The sequence below is a fragment of the Odocoileus virginianus genome, chromosome 3 (genome assembly GCF_023699985.2).
Source record: "Odocoileus virginianus isolate 20LAN1187 ecotype Illinois chromosome 3, Ovbor_1.2, whole genome shotgun sequence".
NCBI classification, from domain to species: domain Eukaryota; kingdom Metazoa; phylum Chordata; class Mammalia; order Artiodactyla; family Cervidae; genus Odocoileus; species Odocoileus virginianus.
In genome coordinates this window covers 87,434,057-87,454,441 of record NC_069676.1, presented here as the reverse complement: position 1 = coordinate 87,454,441, position 20,385 = coordinate 87,434,057, and the positions used below count along the sequence as shown (strand labels likewise).

The 20,385-nt window shown below is 39.4% G+C and overlaps 1 protein-coding gene and 1 long non-coding RNA gene across 9 annotated transcripts in view; one reads left to right on the top strand and one right to left on the bottom strand.

Moving 5' to 3' along the window:
* The window catches only part of ARB2A (ARB2 cotranscriptional regulator A), a 396,180-nt gene extending 376,414 nt beyond the window's left edge, over positions 1 to 19,766 (top strand). For all 5 annotated transcript variants that reach the window (XM_070465818.1, XM_070465820.1, XM_070465815.1 and 2 more), the window contains one exon: positions 16,484 to 19,766. In XM_070465818.1, the coding sequence (XP_070321919.1) occupies positions 16,484 to 16,626 (143 nt within the window). In that variant the 3' untranslated portion in view covers positions 16,627 to 19,766. The remainder of the gene's footprint in view (positions 1 to 16,483) is intronic.
* LOC110124488 (uncharacterized) lies at positions 1,092 to 16,593 on the bottom strand. Of its 4 annotated transcripts, none has more exons than XR_011487006.1 (4): positions 16,506 to 16,593; positions 5,130 to 5,195; positions 3,932 to 4,040; positions 1,092 to 1,584 (listed from the first exon to the last, which is right to left on the bottom strand). It is a non-coding gene; the product is annotated as an uncharacterized lncRNA (long non-coding RNA). The 4 variants fall into 4 exon arrangements; XR_011487005.1 differs by having other exon boundaries at positions 16,492 to 16,578; XR_011487004.1 differs by having other exon boundaries at positions 5,135 to 5,195; positions 16,492 to 16,578.
* Positions 19,767 to 20,385: the final 619 nt, after the last annotated feature.

Genomic DNA, 20,385 nt, shown 5'->3' with positions numbered 1-20,385 from the left:
TACCATCCATGAGACTGTTTTCTGCACTGTGTGGCATGAGAAAATAGCGTCAAGTCCAGAGCTATGTCTCAGTTTCTTAAGAAACTCACTTTCTAATGAAATTCTTTTTACAGGAACTGCTTTCTTCAGCTGTAATTTTAGTTTGTAAAAGATTCACTTTTCTAAATCAGGTATTTCCTCTCTGGTGATAAATCTTGAACTGCTATATTTTGGTCAAATGCAATTCTGAAATAAAGTGTGAAACATCATCAGTGATAAAGCACATGTAATGTTCTGACTTACATATAGAAAATGTAAGTTTAAAATTCAGGCAAAGATCATTCCCCAAATTTCAAAACATGTTCTCTAATAATTATGTTAGGTACTACATGTCAGTGTCTTAGGCTTGCATCATCCCAGATTCTCAGCATTTTCTCTATTTCACTTTTAAAGATAAGAAACAAGAGTTTTACAGTTCCCATATTTCACTGAGACCCATGCTATCCCTCATCTTTTTGGCTGTTCTTTTGTGTCAGGAAGAGTTGTGAGTTATATAAAATTGAAAATGTTGCTTTCTGTGTGAAAGTCTGCAAAAAGCTTATTGTGCTGTGTTGGGGGGAAAAAAATGTTCTTCTTTTTAAAAATACTGGATCTGGAATGCCTGCACAGAAACCTGATGTTTAGGAAATGACCTATTGATTGGCCATCTAAAGTTCATTTGTATTTGTGGCTTATGGAAAATTGGCATCTTTTGTCAGCTGAGAACAAACACTGATCTTCCCACACTCAAAACACATTCAAAGTGCTGTTTTAACAAAAATAATAATAATAATATGGATATGAAAAAGGAAAATGCAGATTTCGTAGAAGTATCATGCTAACCTATGACAGTAATAGTTTTTTCTGTATTCCATTAACTGTGTCCATATCAGGCCACTGTGGCATGGGTCATCATTTTATTTGGGGACACAACTACTGTGCAAAACTTCTGTATTTAATGCCCATCTTTAGAAACATAACCAGGAAATTTGGATCTTACAGCAGGTTTTTATCTGGCTTTAAAAGATGAACTTAATGAGGGAATGAAGGGAGAAAGAAAAGCCTACAAAAACTAAATAGAAAAATGCATTTAATGTTTGTATTCTTTCTTGCCTGCAGTATACTGGTTACCGATCAGGAAGAAAAATGCTTTCCAGTTTGGGCAATTTTGTTGTTGTCATTCCTCTTTGATCAGTTCAGTTCAGTCGCTCAGTCGTGTCTGACTCTTTGTGACCCCATGGACTGCAGCACGCCAGGCCTCCCTGTCCATCACCAACTGCCAGAGTTTGCTCAACCTCATGTCCATTGAGTCAGTGATGCCATCCAACCATCTCATCCTGTGTCGTCCCCTTCTCTTCCCGCCTTCAATCTTTCCCAGCATCCGGTTCTTTTCCAATGAGCTGACTCTTCGCATCAGGTAACCAAAGTATTGGAGTTTCAGCTTCGGCATCAGTCCTTCCAATGAATATTAGGACTGATTTCCTTTAGGATAGACTGGTTTGATCTCCTTGCCGTCCAAGGGACTCTCAAGAGTCTTATCCAATACCATAGTTCTAAAGTAGTTGTCTGAAAAAAATAAATAAATAAAGTAGTTGTCTGAATAATATAATAATACAATTGTCTTCAAAAAATATGATTCTGTAAAGAATATATAGATCATCCACTCCGTTAGAGGTGTGTCATTTTATCTTCTGAGCAGCTGTCAGGTCACCTAAAAGTCATTACACTGATGTCCACTTGGCTTTACTTCTCCCAGCTTGCCCTTTAGTAGTGGGCCATAAGCCTGCGTTAAGGATGCCGTAGTTAAAAACAGCTGTTCTGCACAACTGGCTTGCTTTTACCACCTCGAGGCAGTGAATGATCATCAACTCTGTTGCCCTCTTTGTATCTGTCAATAAAAAGCTCAGTCAAATTTTTGACCATCATCTGGCAATTACATATTAGTTTACATATTAGTTACATCCTTATGTGTTCATCTTACCCTATCCCTGCCTCTGTGCTATTTCTCTACTGTTTTTCACTTATTTCTCTTTTGTCCTACTATAATGTATATATGTCATCTTAAATGCTTTTTCAATGAAATATATGAATAAGTATTAAACAGATAAGCAGAAGTAACTACTATATTTTTACTTACTATAATATTATTAAAGTTTTCACTGTACAGATTAAATCAGAGATTCTTGAAGTACTTTTGTCTTGATGATACAGGTCTTCCTTTATTTTTTGTAGGAAAGTTTTTAACAACTCATGATTCTATTAATACATATACATTGTTGTGCCCCCAAACACTGAAATCTGACTAACTGAAGACATCTTATTGTCAGTAACCAACATCTTCATGTCTCACTGTACAGATTAATCCTCCACCTTAGTTAACCTTCTCAGTGGATTCACAAGCTTTCCCATCAGTGTGACTTTTTAAATTTTCTCTGTGGAAGAGAAAATAATAGATGCCATTCACGTTCAGTGACGCCCAAAGGATACAGTTGAGATTCTTTGGGTGAGTAATTCCCATCTATTGCCACTTTAACAAGATCTACGTAATAATTGTAAGAATGATTTTAAAATATTTGGGGGAAAAAAGAGACCTTTATGACCCTATAATTAACTTTAAAATGTTGCTTAGAACCAGGGTACAAAGCAAAGAAGTAGGAACAATATGTATTTGTCAAATTTGGTAACACATGTAAAATCTACTTTACATCCATTGCAATATCTCATACCCCAGGACTGCAACTGTTTACAAACCCAGAAGTAAATTTAATTCCAGAGAGGAAAATTTAATTTCTTGAGCAATAATGAAAGATTTCCCCCTGTAAGTCTTCTGGACAGTTGCAGAAAAGCCTGTATAGACAGTCCAATTAGAATTTTGAAATGTCTTTTTAGGATAAGTTTTAGTACAGATGCAGTAAGGATTATAATTATAAATACTTATTTAACTGTATCTGTTTCTACTCAGTTTTTATCATAACTCAGTCCTTAGTGGAACTTAAAGACTGATGCTCTAAAATATTATCTGGTATTGAAGTAACCAGTCCTATCTAATACATGCCCACATCATTTTCTAAACTAGGAATAATAGGAACTTAGTGTGTTTACATGACATATTTGAGAATGTATATTTCATTTAAAATCAATGCATTTTTATCTTAATGGGAGATATTATTCTATATGTATTGATAGTGTTGTGTAAATAAGTTCAGGATCCTTTAAGGATTCTTCTCATGTAGAAGGCAGTTGCATTATGTGATTTTTTTTTTTTTTTTTTTTTTTTTTTAAGAAAAGGACATTCAGAGAGAAAATGCCTTGGGGGAGAAAACTGAGAATAAAATTAATCTACAGATAAATTTTTAGGATGACAAGGGTAGTTTAGGAAATTTTCTAGATACAAAATAATTATATAAAAATCAATTGTATTTTTATATACCAACAACAAGCAGTTAAAGATCTGTTTATGGTAGCATCAAAAACATGTCATATTAAAAAAAAAAGTTAAGGGACATAGCATATTCATAAATTCACTCGACACAGTAAACTTGTCTTTCCTCCCCAGATTGATAACAGAAGTTTAACGTAATTCTTGTCAAAATCCCAGCAAGGCTTTTTTGTAGATACAACCCTTTGAGGTCACTTCTGATACCAACCACAAGTAGGCATCACTCAGCCATCTTCAGGTTTCGTCCTGTGCCAGAAGCAGGCAGAGTGCTCACTGAAGGCTGTTATAAATCTAGTACAGTAAAAGGGCGTAGATTAAAATGAGCCAGGGAAAAGCACATAGGGCAGAGTCCAGGAAAGTTCCAAGGATGAATTTCCATTTGTCCTCTTCCAATCGAGTCTTGGCTTGGGCTATCTTTTCCCAGCAACAGTGTGTAAGAATACACATAGAATAGTGCAGACTGGGGAAACTCACTTGAACCATGGTGTCCAGAGTTTTTATTGGGACTCAGCTCATACTGACATGGTTGACCACCTGCATTGCTGACTTTAATCTCCAGATACTCCAGAGGTACAGCTGAAACCTTTTGAGGTAAGGTCAAATAAATCATTACTGTACAGTAGATATATATAACTTTATTCTAAAATTTATATAAAAGGGCAAAGGAACTAGAATACTCCAAACAACTTTGAAGAAGAAGAATAAAGTGGGAAGAATCAGACTCTCTGATTTTAATACATCACTGGCAAAGATACAAAGAAAACTCGATCACTCACACGTTGCTGGAAGGGCTGTAAAACTGTGTGGTAACTATGGAGAACAGTGAGGGGGTTTCTTGCAAAACAAAACATGCAAGTAATATACAGCACAGCAGTTGTATTCTTGGGCATTTATCCCAGAGAAATGAAGATTATGTCACAGAAAACTTCATACATAACTATTTAGAGCAGCTTTATTTAGAATAGCCAAAAAACTGAAAACCACCCAGATATCCTTTGAAATGGGAATGGTTAAACTGTGGTACATCCATATCATGGAACACTACTCAGCAATAAAAAGAAACAAACTACTGATTCATACAACAACCTGGCTAAATCTCCAGAGAATTAAGCTGAATGATAAAAGCCAGTCCCATGAGATTATGTACTGCATGATTCATTTATATAATATTCTTCAAATGACCAAATTCTCGAAATGAAAAACAGATTAGTGGTTGCCAGAGGTTAAGGAAAGGCTGGAAGGAAGGTGGATGTGGCTATAAAGTGAAACATGAGTGATCTTTGTGGTCATGGAAAGTTCTGTAGCTTAACTGTAGCATGTTAATATCCTAGTTGTCACATTAAACTACGGTTCTATAAGGTGTTGCTGTAACAGGAATCATATACAGGACACAGGACCCATTTATGTTATTTCTTACAACTGCATATGAATCTATAATTATCTAAAATAAAAAGTGTAATTGTAAATGAATGAATCCAGAAAAATGAAATGCAAATCCTCTATGGAGAAACTGATAAACCTTCATTAAGAGACATTAAAGATGATCTAAATAAATGGCAAGATGTGTAACAGTCACCCATTGATTACAGGATTCAACACTGTAGATATATCTACAATGTGTACATAGGCTTAGTACAACTCCAAATCATTAAGTGACTGGGGCAATGCCTACTTTACCGTCTTTCCTTCACCTCCTCTTCCCATTGGCTGCACTGCAGAGGTCTGTGCTTTTGAGAACCTGACAAAACAATATAAAATGATGCTGTAGATACAAAGGTTCATCTGATTCACGTATGTATTCAGAGTACCACTAGAACTTTGCTTTGTAAAGTCACCAGTTTTTATTCCTGTGATCTTCCGTATGCTTCCATTTCCTTTCTCTTTTCTTCCCCCATTTCCTTTATTTCAAAATAAGAACCATCATCAAAATAGTGCAAAAACCATAGAAAACATCTATGGATTTATGTTTTATTATGTCTTAATAGCATTTAATCAGTGTCAGGTTTCTGGTGAATTCTGTTCTGGAAAGGTTTTTATACAACACATATCTATTAAGCCTCAGCTGTGATTTCTGGAATAAAAAGTTTTGAGGCATTACCTTCAAAGGATTAGGAGATAAAACAAGGTATTTTCATACATGAAGTGGCTAGTTAAGCAAAGTAAGTATATGATAATATAGTATATGCTGCTGCTGCTGCTGCTAAGTCACTTCAGTCGTGTCCGACTCTGCGGCAGCCCACCTACACAAAATACTGAAACATGAAGAAAGGCAGTGGTCGGTGTGGGGTAAGGTTAATCAAGGAAGTCTTATTAGAGGAAGTAAATATTGAACTGGATCTGAAAGTAATAAGACATATCTTCTGAAAATGTTTTATTGCAATGCTTAATCAATTTATAAATATTAACTATATTTCAGCAAAGTGTCTGTATAGCCATGGCCTGTCACAGCTGCTCTGGACTTTAGATTTCTCACTTGTGAAATGGAGCTGTTAGATGAAATTTTATCTTGGGTTCTTCCCATGTCTTTACTATCTTATATTTGATACGTTTCTATCTGCATCTAAATTTGAACCAAGCCCACTACATCTTGGGAATGCAAGCGCTTGAATGGTTAAAGTTTGACTGAAAATTCTCAGTTCTGACACTGTCCTAAACATCGTCTGATGCAAGTAAGTTGTATGTACTAGAGAAGGACAGCATTTTAGCTAATTAGAACTACAAGATACTCTGCATTTAGCAGCTGGTTACTAATGGGCTCTGGGTCACCTGTACCTACCTCATCAGTTTGTCGGAGAGAGCAAGAAAAACACTCTACTCTTTCAGTTTTGGTTATAGAGTATCCAACCGCTATTACATTCCACTGTTAGAGGATTTTATTTCTAGACTCTAAAAGCTGGTATACACTTCAATATAGGGTACATTGATCCATCTTTGTTGAAGATGAGTAAAGTTTGACCCCTGCCTTCAAAAACTTCACAATGGTAATCAATCTCTTCTCTGACTGGACTTCAGAATCACAGATGCCCAGACCGTGAGATTTTGAAAAGGTTTAAAAATTGTCCGTTGACCTGGGCCTGGGAGAATGGGGGATACTTATAGAAAAACAGTTGATGGATTAAACCTAGAAAAGAAGGCTCAATCCAGGGAATGGAGGGCTTTAAACCACATGGAGGAATTTCTACTTAATTTGAAAGATTATGAAGAAAATTGGATATGTTTGAGCAGAGAAAGAGGTCTATGACACAAATGATACTTTAGAATTTTTCATCTGGTAGCAGGGTACAAGATAGAAGAGAAGAGGGTGAATGCAATGAAGTTTAAGTTAGGAGGAAGTTTCTGGATGCTAAATAAGAGGTCATTAAATCCAGACTGGTAACAGGGGAATGGAAAGGGAAAAAAAGAGATTGGAAAAACTTTGCTGAGGTATAACTGTGAGGATTTGGTAACTGATTGGATCAGGAGTCAGTGAACAAGCAAACACAGCATCAAAGGTGACTAAGAGGCTGGGCTGGAGTCGCTAGGAGGATACTGTGTCTGTTCACAGAAGTGAAGCAAAGTGGGAAAGCCTGCCTGGAGAGTAGGTCCACAGTCGCCTCTGGGCGGCCTGCAGAAATGGAAGACTGTGAGAGCGCATCCCCAGCCTGGTACCTTCACAGCACACACACCAGCCCTGAGGGTCAACAACCAGAGGCATCAGTGGAGAGCACAGTTGTTAGGAAAGTGCTGTTTCTAATCCAGCTACTACTTTGAAGTATTTTATTAGGCTGCCTTTCAACTCTTAACTGCATATTACTGTTGCCTACTACTATGACTCACTTTATGTGAACCAGCAGTAGGTGTGTTTTATACTCTGAAGTGTGCGGGAGGAAAATGATCTAGAGGTGGGAGGAGTTGATAAATGCAATCAGGGAGGGTTAAATCCATCATTCCAACTCCCCCATAATCCATTCAGTCTTTACAAAAAAAAAAAAAAAAGTTACTCATTAAGTGCAAATTCTATTTCTCCTTTGATGAAACTCTGCAGCTTGTATTTGGAATAAATTAAATTAATTCCACTGTACTCAAAATAAAATCAAACCCTTGCACTGTGGCCTGAGAAGCCTCACATGGCTTGGAGGCTTCCCATCTCTGAATTGTCTTCCACCTTCCCCTCACCCTCTATGCTCCGGGCACTGACTCTTCAGTTCCTTGACTGTGACATGCTCGTCCCCCCTGCGACCCACACCTCACCTTCCCACACCCCCCACCCTTGTTCTCCCAGGACCCTGCCTACAGCATCCTCCCCAGACCTGCATCTGGCTCCCTCTTGCCATTCTGGTCTCGGGTCAGAAGTCTTCTCCACCAAGCTTAAATGGGCGACCACCTCTCCTCCTCTTTGCTCTCTTCACGTCCGCCACTGTGTTGTTGTTGTGTTTTGGTTTTTTTTTTCTTTTTCCACAGTGCTTCTGACTCTGAAATTATCAGGTTCCTTGGTATACCTGGCTGTCACTTGTCATCCCCACCAGCATATATGTTGCAAGAGCAGAGTCTTTGTACGTCTTGCTCACCACCATATCCCCAGCTCACAGAAACAGTGCCTGGCACACAGTGTGGATGAATGTACAAATTAATCACTCACAGGACCATGGAAAAAACTTCCCACAAAATATATCCCCTAGAATAGAATCCACGGTTGAGTGAAGAGGACCACAGAAGACTCAGATATTTGAACTAGTAAATGATTTTCTTTTGCATAAAGTATTTTGCAATCCGCTCAGTCTCTCCCCACCCTCTCTCTTTCTCGTTCTCTCTCCTTCCCTCCCCCTTACTTCCCCTCTCTTACCTTCTCTCCCTTTCTCCCTACCTCTCTGTTACTTACACACACACACACACACACACACACAGTCAGACTGGCAGCCATAAGCCATGGGCAGCTAGCGAGGAATGCAGAGAAGCTGGAAGAAAAGGGAAGCCTGGCAAGGCATCTAGAGAGCTGCAGTAGCCCTCGGGAACGGAAGTGGACCCAGAAAGCTCTTTGCTGCTTGTGTTGGAAATAATATGATCAAAAACGTATGGAAACAGCTATTTCATGATCCCTTGCATTCCTTATTTAGAGCTCTGTGCTTGTACGATCCTCTGGTCAGTTCAGTTGCTCAGTCGTGTCTGACTCTTTGCGACCCCATGGACTGCAGCACACCAGGCCTCCCTGTCCATCACCAACTCCTGGAGTTTACTCAAACTCATGTCCATTGAGTCGGTGATGCCATCCAACCATCTCATCCTCTGTCATCCCCTTCTCCTCCTGCCTTCAATCTTTCCCAGCATCAGGGTCTTTTCCAATGAGTCAGTTCTTTGCATCAGGTGGCGAAAGTATTGGAGTTTCAGCTTCAGCATCAGTCCTTCCAATGAACACCCAGGACTGATCTCCTTTAGGATGGACTGGCTGGATCTCCTTGCAGTCCAAGGGACTCTCAAGAGTCTTCTCCAACACCACAGTTCAAAAGCATCAATTCTTCAGTGCTTAGCTTTCTTTATAGTCCAACTCTTACATCCATATGTGACTACTGGAAAAACCATAGCTTTGACTTGATGGACCTTTGTTGGTGAAGTAATGTCTCTGCTTTTTAATTTGCTCTCTAGGTTGGTCATAACTTTTCTTCCAAGGAGCAAGCATCTTTTCATTTCATGGCTGCAGGCACCATCTGCAGTGATTTTGGAGTCCAAGAAAATAAAGTCTCTCACAGTTTCCATTGTTCCCCATCTATTTGCCATGAAGTGATGGGTCCGGATGCCATGATCTTAGTTTTCTGAATGCTGAGTTTTAAGCCAGCTTTTTCACTCTCCTCTTTCACTTTCATCAAGAGGCTCTTTTGTTTGTCTTCACTTTCTGCCATAAGGGTAGTGTCATCTGCATATTTGAGGTTATTGATATTTCTCCCTGCAATCTTGATTCCAGCTTGTGCTTCATCCAGCCTGGCATTTTGCATGATGTATTCTGCATATACATTAAATGAACAGGGTGACAGTATAGAGCCTTGATGTACTCCTTTCCTGATCTGGAACCAGCCTGTTGATCCTTGTCTGATTCTAACTGTTGCTTCTTGATCTGCATACAGGTTTCTCAGGAGGCAGGTCAGATATTCTTGTATTCCCATCTCTTTCAGAATTTTCCACAGTTTGTTGTGATCTACACAGTGGATTACATATCTGGTAAAACTACCTCTGAAAATGACAAGGGGAACCTAGAAAAAGAGAACTTTTGCCCAGACCTGGGCTCAGATTTTACAGGGAAACTGTATTCCCGGAGGCCAGGCTTTGTGACAACACTACGAGTAGTACACGAGACAAGAATGAAAACCAAAGAATGGACTTCCACACCACCTATCTGGGTTTGATGAGCAATTAAAGCAACTAAAATGCGTCCATTTTCTATTGGTTAGGAGAGGTGTGCTAGAGAGGTCTGCCCCCGTTTAGTGTTGGAGACCCATAGCCACTGCAGGCTCTCTACTCTGCCTGAGAAGTTTGCGTCCCAAAGTTGTCTCCTTGAGTCTTAAGCTGCCCAGTGCCCAAACCACCACCCACTCCCCTTCCGTAGATGAGAGATACAGAAAAGGCACTGGAGGAAAGGACAGGCTTTCCCAGAAGCTGCAAATGACCCAGAAGTTTCTACCATTGATTTTTTGGCCCTTGTTTCAGCCTGTTCTCTCTGGTCAAGCTTGATGACTTGCCTTTAGGGTCTCAACACAGTCTCAGCCTTAGTGGGTTTGCAGCTTTGTTAGCAATCAAAGCAGACTTGGCCTGTATCTTCTTACACAAGTAATTTAACCAGGCCACGCGACACGTTTAGTGAGCTGCTCTTGGCATTTTCCTCACACAGTCTCAGTGAACACCCCACTGTTTACCCCCACCCCCATGAGACTGAGTCTCACACTTGTGCCTTCTAACTTGCCGAGTCACCATTAGGAACCCTTCTGTGTTCAAATATTGGTAGATTTATTCTTTTAAATGATATTCTCCTTGGAAGCTCTAGAATTCATTTTGCAATGAATTTTAGTAGTAATATATGTTTTCTTTCTTTTTAGAAGGCACAGTATTTTTCCATGCTCGAGTACTTCTCTAATTCTTTATAGCTTTCTAAAAATAACCACTAGTGAGCTCATAAATTCATTAGTTAATCCCACTGGGACTCAATAATGCATATTACAGACCTCCTGATTTTTATATATTAGATTTTCTCAAGAATTCCCTTACCTGTTATTATCAACATAGCTATATTGACAGGGTCTTCATTACTTCCTAATTGCTCATATTTCTTTTTCTTGTTAAAGATCAATTTTTAAAATCAAGCCTTGTCAGTTTGAAAGTATCATAGATATGTTATCCTGTTAATGCGTTTCATATCTTTCTAGGTTTTTAGCCTTTCCCCCTTTATTGTAAGAAGCATATAAAATTTATTATCTTTTTCTTTAAAAAATTCTTTTGCAGGGGAGGGGGATGTCAGGGAGAGGGTAGGGAAACAGTAGTTTTTCCTTCTGAAATAAAGATATTAAAAATGATATTTCATATTCAAAGGTGACTTTGTGAACAGTGATATTCCCTATTGTAAACCAGACCCTAAAATGTAAATTATACATAAATTGTTGAAATTATTCCATGACCTTTTGGTTTCAGACCCTGTAAAATAAGGTGGCTAACCATAAGTAGAAGAGTGAATGGCTGGCCAAGAAATTCTTCTAAATTATCTTTTCAGTGAGACCTTACTTATACTGCCCATCATATTATAGTAGTGAACCTCACCTCTGGAGAATCTGGTTGTGTGTGTGTGTGCGTGCACATGTGTGCATATGTGTGATGTCACTTGAAGACTGATTATTTGCTTTCCCAGAGAATTCTTCACTTTATTAAAAGATTCACTGAAGAAGTAGATAACCTGTTTCTTCCTTTAAAAACATTCTATTTACAGAAATTATATTTACATATAACTTTTTAAGACATCTACTGCATAAAATGAGGTACAGCTTCAGAGTAGACTACATCTACCAAAGTAAACATCAGGATTTTGGTTGCTAACTCAGTAGCATATTTTGGCAATATGCTAGTTTTTGCTAGTTTTAGTTTTTGCCAAAAAAAAAAGTTCTAAGCACTAAGATCAAGTGAAGAGGAGTATGGACAAGGCAGATTTGCAAGAAACACTTGAATTAAAGTCATCATAGGAAGAAGTAAGGGGCATAGACAAAGCAAAAGACAGCAATGTTTTCTTCTCTCATGCTATTCTTTGAGCATTCTACTGTCAGTGCTATTTCCAGCCATTTCTTGTTTAATTTCTAAATGCTGATCCATAAATGTAGCCTCCTTCTTTCTCAGTTCCATTACAAGACACTGTAATGTGTTGTGTATGTGTAATGTGTTTCTATGCATAAAAGACACAGTCTTTTGGGAAAACATGACACATTTTAGCAATTTGATCTTCATATGATTTATAGTCTCATCCTTTATGCTTAAAGTTTCTAACCTTTTTGACCATTTGTGCTATCTCTACCTCCTTGAAATTTGCTATAGTTCATTTTTTAAACAATTGAGAGATAAAGAATATTCAGTGTAGTATTTTAATTGGAAGATCTCCTGTCTACTACCTTTTGGTTATTTCACAATGAATAACATCACTGACAAACAGTATTTGTGGAAGAAACATTACATAAGAGAAGTAAAAGGCACTTTCTACCCTGTGTAAGGATAAAACAGCTAGCTGTAAGTAGGGTTCAGGTTATAGTGAAATTAATCTCTAATGTAATGAAAAAGAATTAACTTCATTTTTATTTAAGCTGACCCTTGATCATCTAAAAACATACTGTTTTAACAAATATTACATCGTGCTTTTAACTCTCCTTAAATTCTAGAGATAACATAATTCACCTACTTACAAGATTGCTAAATTATTGTATTTCCCTAGTTAACATATGAAGGAAAAAAATAACCCATAATAAGAATAATATGCATATCAGTATTTAAAGTGCTCAAGAACACCTGCATGGGTCCTCTGCGTCGGATCACCAGGAATTCTACATCTACAAATACAGGCCAGTTGCAGGTGTGCTTATCAGTGACTCAAGAACTGTGAGCAGTGAGGCCAGTGATGAGATATTTCTCATATAGTAATCCATTCTTGGTAATATTCTGAACAACACAAAGCACAAAATTCCTTCAATTTACATGGCACCTGACTCCTGGAAGATTCTGTTATATTAAAAAATCATGCCAGAATACTTTGTTAAACAAATGTAAATTCTAAGCCCATAATCATAAACAAGTTTTTCAACTACATGAATAGCCAGTGAAACATTTGAAAACCATGTACAGTGCAGAACAATTCTTCATGCTGTAACACCCTGCAAACTGAAGGATGTCCACCTCCCCAGCTTTCTCCCAATAAATGCCAACAGCTCCTCCCAATTGTCTTGACCTCCAAAAAATTTTCGTATAAATTTCCAAATTGCCCCAGAGGCCACTACCATGTCCATTAAGAACCACTGATTATGACTGAGCAAGGGCACTTTTTTGTAATAAAGAACTGAGATCCTGCACATTTATTTTGATACTGAATTGACTGTATGGCCTAGGAAACTGAATTTGCCCCAAAGGTGAATCATCCAGTAGGAGAAAGCCTGCCAGTCTAAAAGGATACAAAAATCAACCTGGGAAAACCCTCTATCTCCTCATTGTGGGAACAACTTAGATTAGGAAAATGGGAGTTTGAAAAGTAGAAGTTGAAAAGTAGAAAGACGTTCACATTCCCTAAAAAGAGGAGTTTTTGTGGTAGAGGAAAGACCAGGCCTGAGTATAAAACCATGTTTATCTCCTTCAAGTAACAGTTAGTGCTGACTGGACTAGTTTCCAAGTCACCTACATATCACTGCAGCCTGTTAATAAATGGCTGCTTTTTTAGTTAGCCTAAACTTCCTCTCTTTCTTTCCTCTCATGAGTAGATGATATAATGGCCTTGTGTTCCCATCCTGACAGAAGAAGTTCCCTTAAAGTGGTATATTTTTTAATTACTAGAAAGCTGCTGTCCAAAGTTTCCATGCTATGGGTGGATATTCATACTAATTTGTGAATATTTTGATTGAACTTTGGCCTTGAATTCTCAAAAATGGTCTCCAAACATGTTCTTGAAATGTGTATACACAGCCCCAGATGGACATGCAAACTACCTAATTTCCAAATGCTATTTTTAAATTATTAAAAATCTACTTTCAGCAATTTAGAAAAAAAAAGCCATTTTTCTTTTTTTTTTTTTTAAGAAAGCCATTTTTATAGAAGATATTTATGTTACCACTCCTTAGTTTAGGGAGAATTCTCCCTCCCCCACCTCATTCTCCATAATTCAGTTTCTAACCCACCTTTGCTTATTACTTTACTCCTAGCAATTTCCCTTCTTCTGACAGAGCACACATTCTCATTATTTATTCTCTTAAATTGCAAGGGTAAATACTGAGAGCTAGTGCAGGTCCTCAGTTATCTCAGGGACTTTGGTCTTTTCAGCCCAAGACTAATCAAGCAGAGAGTCATCATAAGCTAAGACTAAAAAGCCTTTGTAATGACTTTATCACCAGGGAAATTTGTTCATCCTTCAGAAGGACTGTCACCAGGAAAGAAAAAAAAAAATAAAGGAGTTAAAATTGCTTCAGACCATTGACTCCTTAGGTCCCTCTAGATTTATACATTGAATTGGTTTTCAAGGGGTGGGAGGAATTATGAGAGGAGTTCCCTAAGAAAGCTTACAAATTCATCATAGCCTTGGTAACACTAGTAAATCTAAGTGTGATCACTACGGAGGAAATGCCAAATGAGCCTGGAAGCATGGGAAATGAGAAGGAAAAGAGACAATTAACACCTCTTTTTTTTCCCTATTGTGTTTGGGAATGGGTGTTTCCATGTAGTATGCATCTGAGAATAGTCAATACAATTGACTTAAAAATGTTTTTTCATTATAAGTGCTACTAATAATTATTACTGAAATGAACCTAGACTTACAAGACTATAGAAACAGGACTGGTCATTTCATAAACCAATTTAGAAACTGGGCCCCCTTCTAAACATTGCCACGAAATATTATTTAAAGTAGGTATGTCTGAGCTTATCTAGAACTGCTCACAAACTTCTTTTGTATTTGGAGAATACAGATGACTCCAAATTCAAATGAAGTCTTTTTAAGACTGTTAGCTGAATAAATCAGTGAAAGTTATATACTGACAATAAATATCGGGACGTTAAATATATTCTAAAGAACCTGAAATTTTACACACTTATTGATGCAGGCATGCATATATATAATTTTTTTTCCCCAAGAATTCTACTAAGACAACAAAATCCAGTCAGGCACTTTAGGATTTGCCAGGATAAACCTACACTCATCTTTCTCCCCCTGACTAACACTGAATTTTGCCCAAAATGAGTAAGCAAATGGAAAGATGACCTCATTTTTCAGTCTGAACACAGCAGTGTTGGTGGATATTTCTCAAGGATATGACTTCAGTACTAGGTCTTAGTTCCAAATGCAGGTTCATTAGGCCAATCTGCAGAAGACAGGAGGGTAGAGAGCATCCTTCTGAGAACACCTATTAAAAGAGGGGTTCTCTAGTAAGGCCAGCTCCCACAGCTAAGTCACAGGCACAGAATATAGCTTTCTGCTCTCTGGTCGAGGCAGCCATAGCATCCTTATTGTTGTAACTCCCAGATTGTGATACTGTCACAAAACTGTTGCTAGGCAACAAATGTGGTTACCAGGACTCAGCGAATAGCTGAAGGGGAAAGCAAAGTGTTGCACCATTGTAGAGTAACCATAGCAATGACCTACTATTACAGACTAAAGAATTATCATTAACAATGTTAAAGTATCAGACAGAGGCCCCGAATCCAGAGACTTCCAGGCAGTGTCCCTCTGCATAATTGAGTGATCTAGGAAGAGATTTCAACCGTTTCAAAGCTATTCACTCATTATTTCTAGGGGGACAGTCTTTGTTGCTGTCATTTTTTTTTTTTTAATTTAAAAAGTGTTCCATTTATAAAGCTATTAGTAAAATGATGTGAGCTATCCCAAGGAGTCAAAAACAGATTAACGGCCTCATCTCTTCTGTCTGCGTCAATGTTACTAGTTTTTGGCCTGTCTCAAACTGAAGATTTTATTTAAAAAAAAAAAATTTACATTAGCATGAAATTGAAGCCCACGGAAAAGAAGCTGTAGTAAAATAAAAGAGCTCCATAAACTGACCACTTAACCTTCATTTGGTGAGTCGCATTCCTCCTGACAACATAGGGGGGCCTAGAGGCTGTTTTTAGTTACTGCCTTGAAACACTGGGGGGTTTTGTTTAGCTTCTGTAAAACTCTCCCCTAAGATGTTTAAAAAATAACAACAACAACAACAAAAAAAAAAAAACACGTAGGCTGCTGGGACACTAAACGTGTTTCCTTCTCTCGGGAAGCAAAGAACCTTGAGTGCTCCGCGGTGGGTGTAGCAGCGGCCGGGACGCCGAGCCGCGCCGGGGAGACCAATCCCCGCGCGCGCCGGGCCTGGGGGCGGTGGGTGGTTTTCCCCGGAGGGAGAGGGAGTGGCCCTTCCCCGCCCCGCGCCTCCATTGGCCCGCAGGGGGCTGAGGCCGCGCCTCGGGCGACCGCTGGGAGACTAACGGGCCGCGGCCGCGCATCAGTGGGGGGCCGGGGGTGGGGGTCGTGCTGGGGGGCTCCGGCCCGAGACGGCGGAGTCTCGGGGTCGCGGGCCCGGGCGGGCGTCGCCGCGGAGTCGGCCTGCGAGCCCCCGGGGCGGGGGGGGGGGAACCAAGTGAGCCCTCAGGTACAGGGTGGTCCCCAGGGGTCGCAGGCCGCGGAGAGGCGGGGGAGGGGGGGTTGTTGGGGGGGTCGGGGGGGCCGCAGGCTCCGGGACCGACGACCGGCGGCCCCGTGTCCTCCCCCGCCCTTCCTCCCGCGCCGGCAGCGCGCGAGGCCACCGCGTAACCCCCCTACCCCTTCCCCTGTCTGTGCGTTTTTTTCAGGCACCGACCGCCACGAGCTCACTTCCTGGAAGAGCTTCCCGTCTATTTTCAAATTCTTCACCGAAGCCTCCGAGGCCAAGAACAGCTCCCCCAAGCAGGCTCTGACGCGGCGCTCGCACCGAATAAAGCACGAAGAGCTGTAAGAGGAGAGCGAGAGCGAGGACGCGGAGGGGGGCGGGGGGGGGCGAGGAAGCGCCCCCGGAGCCGGCGTCCGCCCGCCTCACCCCTCCACACACGCACACACCCACACACACACACCCCGCCGGGCCTGGCGAGCCGGCTCCCAGCCCCTCATTAGATTGTTTTCCCCCTCGGGCCACAGGGCCGTGATACATATATATATAGACACATCTAAACGGCGTTCAGCATTATTTCTAGATGAGTGCAACTGTCAAAGCAATCCGGGTCCACCGGTCGCGCCGGCGCTTCCTACGGGCCGAGCTCGCGGCTCCGCGCCGCCCGCCAGCCCGCCGACTGAGGCTGACGGCGCCCAGCCCGGCGCGGCCGGCGCGCCTCCGACGATCCCGACGGAGCCCGCGCGGGCGCTACGGGGCGAGCGGCGTCCGCGCGGTCCTACCGCCCGCCTCCGCGCTGCTCCCGCGCCCCCCCCCCCACCCCCCCAACACTTTACCCAGAATCATGTCCATTTTTTCCTCTCTCCGAACCCAAGCAAACTTTTTATTCTAGACTTAAAACTCCCATTTTCAATTGAATCTTTTTGTTCCCTCTCTCCGAACCCAAGCAAACTTTATTCTAGACTTAAAAACTCCCATTTTCAATAGAATTTTCCCTAAGGACGTCTTACGTCTTTTTTTTTTTTTTAAAGAAGTTACACCATTCCTCATCCAAAACCAAACTCAAACCCCCCAAAGCCAAGTTCAAATTCAGAACATGTATGCGGTGATGTACTGTGTTGTTTGGGGAGGGCAACTTGTGCGCTGCCTAACAATCTTATTTTTGAAACCAGAAGTGCACGCACACACCAAAAAGAAAAAAAGAAAAAAAACTTGGCCGAATCCACGTTATGGTGGAAAATCCTTGCCAGTTGAATATGAGACTTTATACCGGTCTCTAACTGCAGAAGAAAGTGTTTAAACCAATGCATAATGATGAGCAAATCGTTTTAAGTATATGGGTGAAAGGTTTCATTTTCAGTGAAATTTCCAACTTCATCATTAGAATTTACTTTCTAAAATACACCATGTGTATTGGGTAGCTTGTAATTTAGATAGCATAGTTAAGTCTTGTTTAAATCTTAATGTAGAGGAAGTTTGTTGTTCTTGTCGTTAATCCTAACTGGATTGATATGTTCTGAGTGTTGGGGGTGGAGGTTGTTAGGCCTTTTTAGGGAGATAATTTTTTATCCTCACCAGGAAAATGAACCTGCGTGCTCTTGAACCTTTTCCTTCTGAAGGACTTAGTGGAGCTAAGCTGATTCTTTTTAGTTTTCTGCTCCAACAGTGTGAAAGACTTTTCTCCTCCCAACCCAATGGCATAATTCGTAGGAGTCCACCTCGTCTGTAAGGTTTTGTCCTACAGTTTCAACAGTTAAGTTTTTTAGTCCAGCTAAGATCTGGCCAACAACACTGTGAAATATGAGGTAAAATAAGTTAAGATTTTGCTGACTTTTAAATTCATACGTTAAATCTTAACATTATCAATTTTTTAATTGCTTGTAGAATTTAATTACCTAGTGAAGATTCTGTTTCTAATAAGTGAGAATCTGAATTTAATATTTTTCCATCCTTTTTTAAAGTATATTCAACAATATGCTTGCCTTATTTAAGGACATGATAAAATGTACCCAAAATGACTTAGGACTGTCTGACTCCTCAGAAAAATTAACTTTAAAAAAAAAAAAACCTCATTGTTTTTATATTATGAATCGATTTCAGCAGGTTTTAAAACTGATAGTATCTGTGTGTGGTACACAAGTGCTTTAATTAGTTCTCATAATTTTAATGATGCTAAATTAAGGTGATATATCTTGAGTAGTCTTATATGAATATCTGTTGATGTTATTTTAGCAGAAGCAACATAGGTGGAAAAATCAAAACATCATTTTATCCAAGTTGTATAACTCCAACAATGTCAAGCATGTTGGTCTGCAATCTTTTCTGTTTTAGAAGCAATGGTGAACTGTGTTAGCTAATGGTACCTTCCATTGACAGGCTTTGAGATTTGATATGGATTGTATGTACTTTTCAAAGTGTTATAAATTGTGTGGTGTTTACAGTATCTGAAAATGTTCACAGGGAACTCATTTTATTGTTTTTTGTTTTATTTTTTAATCAGCACTTGTACAGTAGTCAGTTTGTGAAGCTTCTACAACTGAATTAGAGCAAATAGGCTCGGGTTATAAACCAAATCACTCCCATTCCTTCTCTTCAGTTTTCTCACCTCTCTCTTTAAAAACCTTTAGGGGTAACTGGAGTAAATCACTGTTTAATTGCCTTTAAAACTACTGGGTTGTTAGGCCTTATTTAACTATCTATAGAGAGCTATTTGCAAACTTCAGTTGTGTAAATATAGTTTCTACTTGTGAATCTAAGCTGGTGCCACCGGGGGAGAGCTAGGCAACCCACCCTAGACCTCCAGCTGATTATTGGTAAGATTCCTTGTAATGTGGAATTTTTTGTAACCTGTTGATTATAGGTTTCTTGATATAAATATAATACTATTGTATTCACCTCAATTTTCCCAGAATAACAACAGTCAGTTGGTAGTAGCCCGCCTGCTTGAACGACGAGATAAGGGTTAACAAAGTTTCTGCTCCGATCTCCCACTCTGATTTCTTTAGACAAGTTTTCAGCAGAGTAGGGGTTTAAAGTTTGGAAGTAGGCTTTTATCTTTCTTTTTTTAATTATATAGTGAGTTCTTAGAGGAAGTGTAATAGGAAGCAGGGAGTTGCTGATAAATCTAAGGTTCAGAATAGTCCTGTTAAAACTTAAAAGCCAGATCCTGGCTTTGGAGCTTTCTAAAGGTACAAAACCTTTAACATACAGCCATTAAAGGTTTTCATGGATATTAGAATGGGGAAGGAGGAGATGTACTTGTAATAATTGTTCTTTTCTCAAGTTTCTACCTTGTGCTTCAATTTGGATTACATTATTGTTTATACCAAAAGAAAACTAAAGCACAGGAGTTTCCTATATATGATATATTTCTGTTTGCTATTTTAAAATAAAAAACAATTTTCCCAATATTCAGTGATGTATTATTCTTGTTCAGAAGTTTATTTTATCACACACAGAGGTCAATAAAAGCAGAAATTTTAAAAGAATGATGGGACAGCATTTATCAATATTTAAACCTTATAGCTGCTTATTCTTACTATTATTATTGCTGTAAAGTAATATCCTAACTTCAGTTGAGTCACTCTTTAGGTTGGAACTTTCACAAAGCTCATATTTGTTTTTAGACCCAAAATATCTCCTTAGCTACAAGGAAATTAGAACCTGTTGTTAAAGTATCATTTTATAAAATATACTTTACTATATATGGTAAACAAATGTGTTTTCCAGAAGGAGTCTGCTGAGATTAAATTGCTCCCAAATCCCTATATAGATCCTGGATGTATTATTACCTCTAATCTAAAAATATCCTGTTTACATGTATTTCACAGCTTTTCCTTTTTTAAAACCAGTAACTCCTTTGAGGGAGTGTGGATGACAAAATAATGTTTCCTGTATTATCAGTACTAATACATTAGAATTTTTCATTTTTCTCTGGATTACTTGGTGGGGGGGGGTGGTTCCAATCCGGACACATGTGTGTCTCCTGTTGTAATCATGATTGTAACTGTAAACTGACAAGTTCCTTTCAGTGTCTGTAATCCTGGATCATTTCAGAAAGATTACTATTACAGAAAGTCTAAAATTTTCTCAAAAACTTTTCCTATG